This window comes from Gorilla gorilla, chromosome 11 (assembly GCF_029281585.2).
Source record: "Gorilla gorilla gorilla isolate KB3781 chromosome 11, NHGRI_mGorGor1-v2.1_pri, whole genome shotgun sequence".
In the NCBI taxonomy this organism is placed as follows: Eukaryota; Metazoa; Chordata; class Mammalia; order Primates; family Hominidae; genus Gorilla; species Gorilla gorilla.
The window spans coordinates 98,323,846-98,336,783 of record NC_073235.2 but is presented as its reverse complement, the minus strand read 5'-3'; the positions used below and the strand labels follow the sequence as shown (position 1 = coordinate 98,336,783).

The 12,938-nt window shown below is 37.4% G+C and overlaps 1 protein-coding gene across 1 annotated transcript in view; it reads left to right on the top strand.

The window, feature by feature from the left end:
- The window catches only part of DNAH7 (dynein axonemal heavy chain 7), a 331,737-nt gene that overhangs the window by 120,045 nt on the left and 198,754 nt on the right, over positions 1–12,938 (top strand). The window contains exon 20 of the mRNA XM_004032984.5: positions 12,273–12,466. Within this exon, the coding sequence (XP_004033032.4) occupies positions 12,273–12,466 (194 nt within the window). The remainder of the gene's footprint in view (positions 1–12,272; positions 12,467–12,938) is intronic.

The window sequence follows — 12,938 nt, the reverse complement described above, 5'->3', positions numbered from 1 at the left end:
CAGGATACAAAATCAATGTGCAGAAATCACAAGCATTCCTATATACCAATAATAAACAAACAGCCAAATCATGAGCGAACTCCCATTCACAATTCCTACAAAAAGAATAAAATACCTAGGAATACAACTTACAAGGGATGTGAAGGACCTCTTCAAGGAGAACTACAAACCACTGCTCAAGGAAGTAAGAGAAGATAGAAACAAATGGAAAAAGATTCCATGCTCATGGATAGGAAGAATCAGTATTGTGAAAATGCCATACTGCCCAAAGTAATTAATAGATTCAGTGCTATCTTCGTCAAGCTGTTGCTGACTTTCTTCACAGAATTAGAAAAAAACCACTTTAAATTTCATATGGAACCAAAAAAGAGCCCTTATAGCCAAGACAATCCTAAGCAAAAAGAACAAAGCAAGAGGCATCACGCTACCTGACTTCAAACTATACTACAAGGCTACAGTAACCAAAACAGCATGGTGCTGGTACCAAAACAGATATATAGACCAATGGAACAGAACAGAGACCTCAGAAATCACACCACACATCTACAACCATCTGATCTTTGACAAACCTGACAAAAACAAGCAATGAGGAAGGTGTTCCCTATTTAATAAATGGTGTTGGGAAAACTGGCTAGCCATAGGCAGAAAACTGAAACTGGACCCCTTCCTTACACCTTATACAAAAATTAACTCAAGATGGATTAAAGACTTAAACGTAAGACCTAAAACCATAAAAACCCTAGAAGAAAACCTAGGCAATACCATTCAGGATACAGGCATGGGCAAAGACTTCATGGCTAAAACACCAAAAGCAATGGCAACACAAGCCAAAATTGACAAATGGAATATAATTAAACTAAAGAGCTTCTGCACAGCAAAATAAACTATCATCAGAGTGAACAGGCAGTCTACAGAATGGGAGAAAATTTTTGCAATCTATCCATCTGACAAAGGGCTAATATCCAGAATCTACAAGGAACTTAAGCCAATTTACAAGAAAAAAAACAACCCCATCAGAAAGTGGGCAAGGCATGTGAACAGACACCTCTCAAAAGAAGACATTTATGTGGCCAACAAACCTATGAAAAAAAGCTCATTATCACTGGTCATTAGAGAAATGCAAATCAAAACCACAATGAGATACCATCTCATGCCAGTTAGAATGGTGATCACTAAAAAGTCAGGAAACAACAGATGCTGGAGGGGCTGTGAAGGAATAGGAACGTTTTTACACTGTTGGTGGGAGTGTAAATTAGTTCAAGCATTGTGGAAGACAGTGTGGTGATTGCTCAAGGATCTAGGACCAGAAATACCATTTGACCCAGCAATCCCATTACTGGGTATATACCCACAGGATTATAAATCATTCTGCTATAAAGACACGTGCACACGTATGTTTATTGCAGCACTATTCACAATAGCAAAGAGTTGGAACCAACCCAAATGTCCATCAATGATAGACTGGATAAAGAAAATGTGGCACATATACACCATGGAATAATATGCAGCCATTAAAAAAGGATGAGTTCATGTCCTTTACAGGGACATGAATGAAGCTGGAAACCATCATTTTCAGCAAACTAACACAGGAACAGAAAACCAAACACTACATGTTCTCACTCATAAATGGGAGTAGAACAATGAGCACACATGGACACAGGGAGGGGAACGTCACACACTGGGGTCTGTTGTGGGGTGAAGGGGTAGGGGAGGGATAGCATTAGGAGAAATACCTAATGTAGATGACTAGTTGATAGAGTCAGCAAACCACCATGGCACGTGTATACCTATGTAACAAACCTGCACGTTCTGCACATGTATCCCAGAACTTAAAGTATAATCATAATTTAAAAAAATTAGACATGTGGCTCACGCCTGTGATCCAGCACTCTGGGAGGCCAAGGCGGTGGATTACCTGAGGTCAGGAGTTCGAGACCAGCCTGGCCAACATGGTGAAACCCCATCTCTACTAAAAATACTATATATATAAAAATAATATATAATTATAATTGGCTTTATTGAGATGTCTTGGTTTCCTTGAGGTGTAAACATGAAATAATCTTATAATTCATGCTACCAACTATACTCAACCAGTGACCTTTCTCACTCAGAGAGGCTCCCTTATTGATCTTTCAATCTAATTCCAGAATTTTTCAGTCACTTTTGCTTATTAAGAGAGTTTTGTACCTGTTTCAAATCCTCAGTCTTCTGTTCTACTCTGAGCTCTCCTCTTCCCCACAGTGCAAGTAAACATGAAGTTCCAGGGGTGGGGAGATATGGAGACTACTCTCCCACTCTACTTCTCTCCTCCTGTGCTTCTCATCTGGGTTTGGGACAAGGACCAGGTGAAGAGAAGGAGGAAGGGAGGGATGGGGAGAGAGAAAGTAAGAGAGAGAGAGAAAGAGAGAGGAAGAAAGAGAGAGTGAGAGTAAAAGAACATTTTCTGATATACCTGATCCTGCAAAATGGGCTGTTCTTTTTTGTCAGTGGTCATAAGGTAATTAACCTCCTGTCAGTGATGTGAAGGCCCTGTGCCTTTTCTGTTGGTCTTTGCAACTGGTCTAGCCTTTTGGAGAGTTGTGGGTATGTAATAAGCACAGATTAATCTGGGGTAGACAGGTGAAGATCCAACACAGGTCTGGCTGCTGAGGGACTTCATCTTGAGTATCTCCCCTAGGTTTGTTCATTGTCTGGGAGATTTGGCTACATCTTCAAACTGACCTTCTGATGTTGTATTTTGCCATGTTTTTGTTGTGTATGTCTCTTTACCCCGTACTGTAGCAGTATTTCACAAATCTTCAGCCTTTAATTTCATATGCCTGCTTACTTTTAAGATTAGGTTATGGGAAAAAATTTTTCATCTGCCTGCCATAGCCCAAAAGTGGGGTCTGCAGAAGGGCACAATTCATCTTCTCTACCCACTTGGTTTGTATCCTTGAGCATATAGTTCTTGCCCCTTCTTCACTGGCCATTCCACCACACCATCTTCTCCCAGAGTTTTTTTCCTGTTCTAGTAGCATTGGAGCAGTTCAGCACACCTGGTGACTGACCAGACCTCCAGCTAGGAAAGATGTCAGCTTCCTCTCCTTTCAGGCACTTAGAAAATTTATTAGGGACTCTCTTGGGCCCCCCTTCCTGAGATTCAGGGAATGGGAACTAGTTAATTACCCACCAGATGGAGATGAAGTAAGTGGATAATCCCTCTCTGCATGCTGCATTTCACCCCCAAACTTGGTTTTTGACTCATCCAAGTCTTTTGTATTTCATGCAAAGCAGACAAAAACACTCTTAAATTTTTTCCCAAACATTTTCCTGTTCTAGTCTAACCCCATCTCAATAAATATAAACACTATTCTTTCTGTTGCTCAGGCCAAAAACTTAGTACTCATTCTTTATTTTCCTTGTTTTCTTTACTGCAGTAAATATAATTTGGCAACAAGCATTTCACCTCTATCTAGTGAGCTGAAAAGCAGAAAAGATCATCTGCCAGGCTCTCTACATCTGACTTTCTGGAAGTGAATTAGATCTTGTCAGTTAGATACACTCATTTGGGATTTGGATGGAAAAAGTGAAAGTGACCAGCTTTCTGTCATTTTAGCTATTTCTGCTGTCAAGGAAGATCATGAACACATGACTTTTTTTTCCAACAGGACTTATCTGGTTACCAGTTTTATAGGTATTATGAGGCAGTGATAATGGTGGCCTCCTGATCCCACCCACTGAACTCTGGCGTCAGAGCCGCCATGATGGGTTGTTGAACTCAGTATTTCCAATGGTGTTATCCTTTAGTCCTGATTGGGGCAGAAGTAGTAAATCCTGAAAAGTCAGTTCTTGTGTTTTAGTAGTCTGTCCTGGAAGTATGCTCCCCTAGGCTTTCCAGTGATTTTGTAATCACTTTATTCCCTGTGTTAAATTCCTTTTTGCTTAATATGTAGAAGGGTTCTGCACTGAACTTGAATAAACTATACCAGAACCTCAAGTATGAGATCTAGGATTGTTTATGACCCACTTGGGTTTTAGAGTAGTGAAGATCTAGTTATTGCTTGAAAATAGGACACTAGGAGTATCTGGTATGCAGTGTAAAAATCACTCAATCAATTATGTTCTTAGACTTCCAGAATGAACAATCTGTTGTACAGGGAAGTGTTTGGTGGACCATGAGGCTGCTTGAATAGGTCAATATGATAAGAGTTTGAAGTACAAGGGAGGTGAGATGGGCTGAATTCTTTAAAAAGCACTGGAGAAATTAAAGACATGGTATAATTTGCAGTTTTAAATTCTCTGCTCAAGATGTGGTCAGAAAACTAAGAAACTTCTGTGATTTGCTAAAAGAGCCTTTTATTTCTCATAGCTACAAATTTGATATAGCCAAAAATGAGTTATAGAATCTGATTCAAATTTCAATGTAATTTAATTCATGGCCTTTTTAGATCTGTTATGTGAAAGATAGTTTACTTATTGCAAAGCATGGGGTGGTGAAAACTGAAAATGGGGACACTTGGATGTAATTGACTCTGGGTACCCTGACCCTCAAACTCTGTTTAGCCTCACTTGCCAGAATCCTTGGCAGAGGTGTAGATAAATGTAAGTGGCAATATATTGTAATGGTGCTTGTGTAGGGAGGAAAGAACGTAAGTTAGATGTGGTCAAATGTGTTGATATGGGTGCACTTACCAGAGATCCTGTTTCAAGATGCTAGTCAAGGAGCTGTGAGTGGTTCTGTTTACTTGTTTTACTGACCAAACCTGGCTTCTGTAATGGCCTGTCTCAATTAGATTGAAATGGTAGAAAATCCTTGATTGGATTTAAAGAAATTAGAGAGTTGCTTGCAGATGTTTGTGCCGCATATGCTTGCACCATCCAGAAGTGGAAATTATAACCCCACTTAGGGGGTGGACTTAAAGAACAGTAGGAAAGAAATTCTTCTCATGGGCATAACTTCAATAATTATATTGGTTTTTTAACTTTCCTCGGAAAGAGTGCTTGGTCAGAAGTATGAATTTACGTTGATGATGGTCAGTAGCAAACAGTTATGCTGCATAATCAAGGACTTAGAAACAAGTTTGAAGGATTGGGAACAAGGAAGACTGGGGAAGAGGTATGTAAGGAATCAGAGAATATACCTAAAAGTGAGCATATTTGTGTTCCATGTGATTGCTTAGTAGCAGGTGCAACTGCAAAAGGAGGAACTTAATTATATGGTTGACCAGTTGACCTAGTCTGTACATGTCAACCGGCATATGCCACTATGTGCACAGTGAGCTATGAAATAGAATAATCATTTAATATATTGTCCAAATTGGAGAACATTTGAGAGTTAAAGCAATTAATAATCTGAGAAAGCAAGCATGAACCAGAACTATCTTCATCAAACTGGGATGCATGGCTAATGTAGCTATAAATGAAGAAGTCATGATGGCAGTGGTGGGAATTATGGAAGGAATTACTATCGGAGACCACCCCTCACCAACACTGCTGGGTGCACTCAAGCTGCCAACAGCAGAAATTAACATAATGCTTTTGATACAGCGCTCATTTAGAGGGAATTGAATATTACATTGGCCCTCTTTCAATATGGAAGCCAGCAGTGTTGTGTCTGCACCAAATGAATTTTTGTTTTCCCACAGCAAGTTTCTGCCAATACTGTCATTCATTAACTTACTGAATGACTTACTCATTATCACAGTTTCCACACAACATTGCATATGCTAAGGAACTCACCTTATAAGGGAAATAAGACAGTTGACTGACATCGGTAATGGTAAAGGTCCTACTATGAATATTGACCTTAAACAAAGTGAATTGGCTTATATTGAAGATTAATTTGCTCTATCTGTGTATGTTCGTCTGTTCTCATGCTGCTAATAAAGACATACCTGAGACCAGGTAATTTACAAAGGAAAGAGGTTTAATTGACTTACAGTTCCACATGGCTGGGGAGGCCTCATAATCATGGTGGAAAGTAAATGAGAAGCAAAGTCACATCTTACATGGTGGCAAGCAAGAGAGCATGTGCAGGGGAATTCCCCTTTATAAAACCATCAGATCTCATGAGACTTATTCACTATCATGAGAACAGCACAGGAAAAACCCACCCCGATGATTCAATTACCTCCCACCAGGTCCCTCCTATGACACACAGGGGTTATTACAATTCAAGGTGAGATTTGGGTGGGGACAACAAACCATATCACTGTTGGAAGGTGATGGGAGTTTGGGATGCAGTTCTAGAGTGTACATGGTATATGTTCTCTGTCCACTCCAGGCATATGGTTTCTCTCATAGGTAGAGTACATGGATCTGGGAATTAAAGAGTAAAAATAGAAGTGACATGTCTCACCAATTAACCATGTAATCTGCTAACAACAATTTTGCTTCTCAACTTTTGGCTTTTTTAGATGAAATCTAGTAGAGATTATCCTAACTAGATTAAGTAATCTCAGTGTCCAGGGGAGAAATACTTCTATATGAGGGACATATTAATGATTTCATTAAATGGGAAGTTCTTGATCTGCTCATTCTACGCTTTTACCTCTCTGTCTTTATAACTTTTCACTGTACTTACTCTATTCCAGCCACACTGGCTATCTCCTCTTCTCCTCCTTCCTCCTCCTCTTCATCTTCTTCCTTCTTCCTCTTCCTCCTCTTCATCTTCTTCCTTCTTCCTCTTCTCCTTCTCCTTCTTTTCCTTCCTCCCCACCCTTCCTTCTTCTCAAATAACAAACACACTGTATCCGAGGGCGTTTGCACTGGTTGGACCCTCTTCTGGAATGTGCTACCTCTAAATATCTGTGGTGTTAATGCTTTGCTTTCTTGATGTATTTTCTCAAATATTACCTTTATAAAGAGGCTCACATCGAACATCCTATTTGAAATTAACCCACCTTTGACTTTTTTGGCACTTCTTATCACTTCTTTCTGTTTTGTAGCATCTATCATCTACCTTACTATATAATTTATCAATATGATGTTTGTTATTTATTGTCTGTCTCCCCCATCGAGGCTGGGATCTTTGTTTTGTCCACTGTTGCCACCCAAGCACTGAGAAAGGTCACTAACGTGTATTAGCCCTTGGTAAATGTTTGTTAAATGAGTAAATCAATAATTGAGATTGATGCTTGAATTATTGTTAATTCTAAGAATTCTGAGTTTACTCTGGAAAACTTCTGAAAATTCAATTTTAGGCAAATGGGCCCTGAGATTGAGGTTAATCCTAGAAATACATTGAATCTAAATGAAAGAGTTTCTGCTCCTGATGAAGTCAAGGACTCTTAAAATTGTAAGAGGTTTTAAGTTCTACTCTGTCAACCTACATTTCCTTTCTTGAAGTGCAAAAGGTTTAATGAGGATCTTATCAATTTTCTGTTGTCCAGGGATTTTGCATTAGGAAATTTATGCTCCCAGAAATCTACCAAGCAGGCTTGAGCTTAATTCCATTAAGTATACAAAACTGCATTATCTCTTTTTTATTTTTTATTTTTTTTTAATTTTACTTTAAGTTTGGGGATACATGTGCAGAACATGCAGGTTTGTTACCTTCGTATACATGTGTCATGGTGGTTTGCTGCACCTATCAACCTGTCATCTAGGTTTTTTTTTTTTTTTTTTTTTGGGTCATCTAGGTTCTAGGTTTTAAGCCCTGCATGCATTAGGTGTTTGTCCTAATGCTCTCCCTCCTCTTGCCCCCCAACCCCCGACAGGCCCCAGTGTGTGATATTTCCCTCCCTGTGTCCATGTGTTCTCATTGTTCAACTCCCGTTTATGAGTGAGAACATGCAGTGTTTGGTTTTCTGTTCCTGTGTTAGTTTGCTGAGAATGATGGCTTCCAGCTTCATCTATGTCCCCGCAAAGGACATGAACTCATTTTTTTAATGGCTGCATAGTATTCCATGGTGTATATGTGCCACATTTTCTTTATCCAGTCTATCATTGATGGGCATTTGGGTTGGTTCCAAGTCTTTGCTATTGTGAATAGTGCTGCAATAAACATACGTGTGCTTGTGGCTTTATGGTAGAATGATTTATAATCCTTTGGGTATATACCTAGTAATGGGATTGCTGGGTCAAATGGTATTTCTGATCCTAGATCTTTGAGGAATCGCCACACTGTCTTCCACAATGGTTGAACTAATTTACGCTCCCACCAACAGTGTAAAAGCGTTCCTATTTCTCCACATCCTCTCCAGCATCTGTTGTTTCCTGACTTTTTAATGATTGGCATTCTAACTGGCATGAGATGGTATCTCATTGTGGTTTTGATTTGCATTTCTCTAATAACAAGTGATGATGAGCTTTTTTTTCATAGGTTTGTTGGCCACATAAATGTCTTCTTTTGAGAAGTGTGTGTTTATATCCCTCACCCACTTTTTCATGGGGTTGGTTTTTTTTTTTTTTTAATTGGCTTAAGTTCCTTGTAGATTCTGGATATTAGCCCTTTGTCAGATGGATAGATTGCAAAAATGTTCTCCCATTCTGTAGGTTGCCTGTTCACTCTGACGATAGTTTATTTTGCTGTGCAGAAGCTCTTTAGTTTAATTATATCCCATTTGTCAATTTTGGCTTGTGTTGCCATTGCTTTTGGTGTTTTAGCCATGAAGTCTTTGCCCATGCCTGTATCCTGAATGGTATTGCCTAGGTTTTCTTTTTCTAGGGTTTTTATGGTTTTAAGTTTTACAATTAAGTCTTTAACCAATCTTGAGTTAATTTTTGTGTAAGGTGTAAGGAAGGGGTCCAGTTTCTGTTTTCTGCATATGGCTAGCCAGTTTTCTCAGCACCATTTGTTAAATAGGGATTTTTTCCCAATTGCTTGTTTTTATCAGGTTTGTCAAAGATCAGATGGTTGTAGAGGTGTGGTGTTATTTCTGAGGTCTCTGTTCTGGTCCATTGGTCTATATATCTGTTTTGGTACCAGTACCATGCTGTTTTGGTTACTGTAGCCTTGTAGTATAGTTTGAAGTCAGGTAGCACGATGCCTCCTGCTTTGTTCTTTTTGCTTAGGATTGTTTTGGCTATAAGGGCTCTTTTCTGGTTCCATGTGAAATTTAAAGTAATTCCTTCTAATTCTGCAAAGAAAGTCAATGGTAGCTTGAGAGGAATAGCATTGAATCTATAAATTACTTTGGGCAGTATGGCCAGTTTCATGATATTGATTCTTCCTATCCATGAGCATGGAATTTTTTTCCATTTGTTTGTGTTCTCTCTTATTTCCTTGAGCAGTGACAAAACCGTATTTTCTATGAAACTTCCTAGTAGCAGAAATGAGAAAGCTCTCTATATACTCAACGTTTCCGCCCCCTGATATCACATTCATTTGGTTTAGAAATGTAAACCTAGTAGATCATCACTAGAGCTGATGAGATTGGTGGGTGGTTGTGAAGTAAAAGAAGACACTTAAAAATTGTCAGTCAGTGTTCTTTTAACCAAAAAAATGACAATTAATAATTCAATTCTTCCCCTGCAGGAGACAGAAAGTAATTAAAGTGTCAAAGAAGTCATACTAAGATTCAAATTTCTAGTAGCTTCCTGTTACAACATCTTATTGCTATGTTCTGAGGACATAGCTATGAAGTACCAGCCTTCTGTGACATGGAGGCTTGTACATTCCTTGAGTTTCCCTGTATGAGCCCAGGTGCAGTTCAACGTGCATTTGCTGAAGCACTCAACATGGAATGGTGACTCTGTACCAGGATTTGATGGCGATTCTTAGAGGAATTTAAAGTCAGTGTTATTTTACTATGATAAATACCTTTCTTGAAGGATGGAAGATTATAAAATGTTCATTTTAACTCCATAAAACATGGAGTGATGTAAATGCTTCATTTTCCCCTTTCCCCAGAGTCAATCCTTCCCCACCTGCACTCTTTCTAACAGACAATTTTGGGGTGAGGAGAGGGAAAGGGGGAGTAAAAGGGTCGCTTCAAGTATCTGTGTGTTTTAGACACCATATTAGTCACTTCAAATACATTATCTAATTTAGTCCTCATACCGATTTTGAGAGAGGGCTTTTATCCCCATTTTCAAGATAATAAAAAAGGGACTCAGATTAAGCAAATGATCTAAGGTCGCACAGGTAGTGGGGAATAGAGTGTGGACAGACACCAAGTCTGTTCAACTTAGGCCCCTTTCTTTATCTGATACAGTCTTTATTATGTTTGTCTTCTCACTGGGAGAGAGTAAAGGTAGTTGACTTTCCAGTCATAAGATGATTACTTTTATTTTAAAATCTTAAATCCATATACAAAGATACATAGATTATTGCCTGTGTTCATTTAAAAGTAGCATATTTGGTTCAGAGTTATTAAGCTAATCTGGTTAAATAGGTTTGACCCTGGAAATTCAATAATAAAAAAAGTTTACCTGAATGCTCTTTCCATGGTTTGTTGTTGTTTGTTTGTTATTTTGGCAGTTATAATATTTAGCAAATGGAATATACTGGTTTAAATAACTGAGTTTTTAGCTTTCAAATCTTAGATTAAGAATGGAAACATTGCAATAATTTTTTTGGTTGAGAATAACAAATACTGTTCATGTGTGAAAGGAGTTTTTTACATTTATTAGCCACAATTCAGCTTTTTTCCCCAAACAAATACAGGCATACTTTTCCAGAAGGTGGCACTCTAAGAACATTATTTTGATATTTGGATTTAGGCGGACATGATGGCCTGAGTCTGTTATGCTGTGTGTGTTTGTGTGTGTGTGTGTGTGTGTGTGTGTGTGTGTGTGTGAATGTCTATTTGAAACATAAAACAAGAAGCATAATAAAATTCCTTTTAAAAATTATGCACAAAGATAAGTTGATCTAATTATATTATATGATTTATATATTCATGTTTTATTGAGGAAACAAGTAATGATAATTATTTTCTTTGATTAAATTGCTGTTTCCAAATTGCATTGTTGTAATCCAAAAAAAGCAAAAATTGTATCTTTCCTTTTCAGACACATTCAAAGTATGTTCACAAAAACGTACTTTAGAGACTCCTGCAATTGAATAAAATTCCTATAGGAAAAAATTTACTGGTTACATTTTTGGTTATCTCTCAGTCATGGCTAAATACCAAAAATATCTAATTAGTTAATCTTGAAATTTAGTATTTAGTTTTTAACAATATTCTCTTGATTTAATTTCATATAAATTTTCTAAAATGCCCTGTTACATTAATAAATGTCTGGTGTATTTTCATGAGGTGTGCTACTTGGCGATTGAAATCTCTGTTGTGTTAGCACCTTTTTTGTTTTTTCAACACCTTCAAGCTTATTAAGTAAAGAACTTTCCTTACATTGTCAATGATGTCAGTGGTGAACACTGACTTTGGAATTATAAGACAAAGAATAGACCCAGATGACATCAACCATGTGTTAAAGAAAAAAAAGTAAAAAGAATTCTATTTCAACTATATCTAGGCTGTATTTTTATATGTATTTCTAAAGATTTTCATAAACTTGGTGGTTACTGTATAGATATTTTGAGAAATCAATAAACTCTATTTACTTTTTTAAAAAAATATGAGTTCTTTAAGATCAGCTTTTGGCTATAATTCTTATTTTGAATACACAGGATAAAAGAAAGCTCTTTTAAAGATATTTGATTGTGTTTGAATCACTTTAAAGCAAACAGCTCACAGTGACACTTTCAAGTGAGAATGTTCACCATGCCTTAAAGGTGGAACAGTCTGTCTCTAGAGAGTTCAGGGAGAGCACACCTTGAACTTGAGTCCTTCAGCAAGAAGTGTTATAAAGTAGTTTCAAGGGTCATTGTTTACAATGGAAGATCTTCTTAGAAAGCTTTCTTCCTCATTTCCTCAACCCTTACTTTTTTCTCTGTAGTTATAAAACAGGGATTCTGTTATGTTATTATTATTCATAACAATAAAATTCAAAATAATAATTATAATGATGACTTATTGTTTAGAATTCTTTTCCTCAAAGAATAAAATACAAAAGAAAATATCTCATACCAGTTTGTTTCCACTGTCCTTCTTGTGAGTTCAGGCAGTGTTCTCTCTCTCTCATTTTCTGTTTCTTACACTTCTCAACTTAGAATGAGAATCGTTATGAACAGGGCTGAGGATTAAATCAATGTAACTTTTACAGAATCAGAGAGGCCAAGTAGACCTAGAATATGCAAGACTACTTTTAAAAAACAAATACTCCCCTTAAAATTTACATAATCTTTGTTTGATTACAAACATATAATCTCAAATATAATATGAATATAAATAGAGTTAGTATCTAATATTTTTGAATTGAGTGTTTTTTATTTTTATTTTTAGGATAAACATGTTCTGACAGTTGTAACCATTGACAGAATGCTGGAAAGGCTGAAAAAATCTAATGAACTTTTGGAGCTCATTCTTAAAGGACTTAATGAATATTTGGAAAAGAAACGCCTCTTTTTCCCCAGATTCTTTTTTTTGTCCAATGATGAACTTCTTGAGATACTATCTGAGACTAAAGATCCCACTAGGTGAGTAATTTACATGTAGAATACATGACTAAATTTATCTGCCTAAACTTAATTTTTAGAACAAAGTAGAACATAAATATATATAATCATGTTTATATAATATTTTTTCTACAAGAATGTTCCAAGTATTATATAATCAACTTTGGATAATTATTAAAAATGTAACTAGTATCACTGAATGAACCGTGGAATCGTTTTCTTTTTTTGTTTGTTTGTTTGTTTTTGAGATGGAGTTTCACTCTTGTTTCCCAGGCTGGAGTGCAATGGCGCGACCTTGGCTCACTGCAACCTCCGCCTCCCAGGTTCAAGTGATTCTCCTGCCTCAGCTTCCCGAGTAGCTGGGATTACAGGCGTGCGCCACCATGCCCAGCTAATTTTGGTATTTTTAGTAGGGACAGGGTTTCACCATGTTGGCCAGGCTGGTCTTGAACTCCTGATCTCAAGTGATCCACCCGGCTCGGCCTCCCAAAGT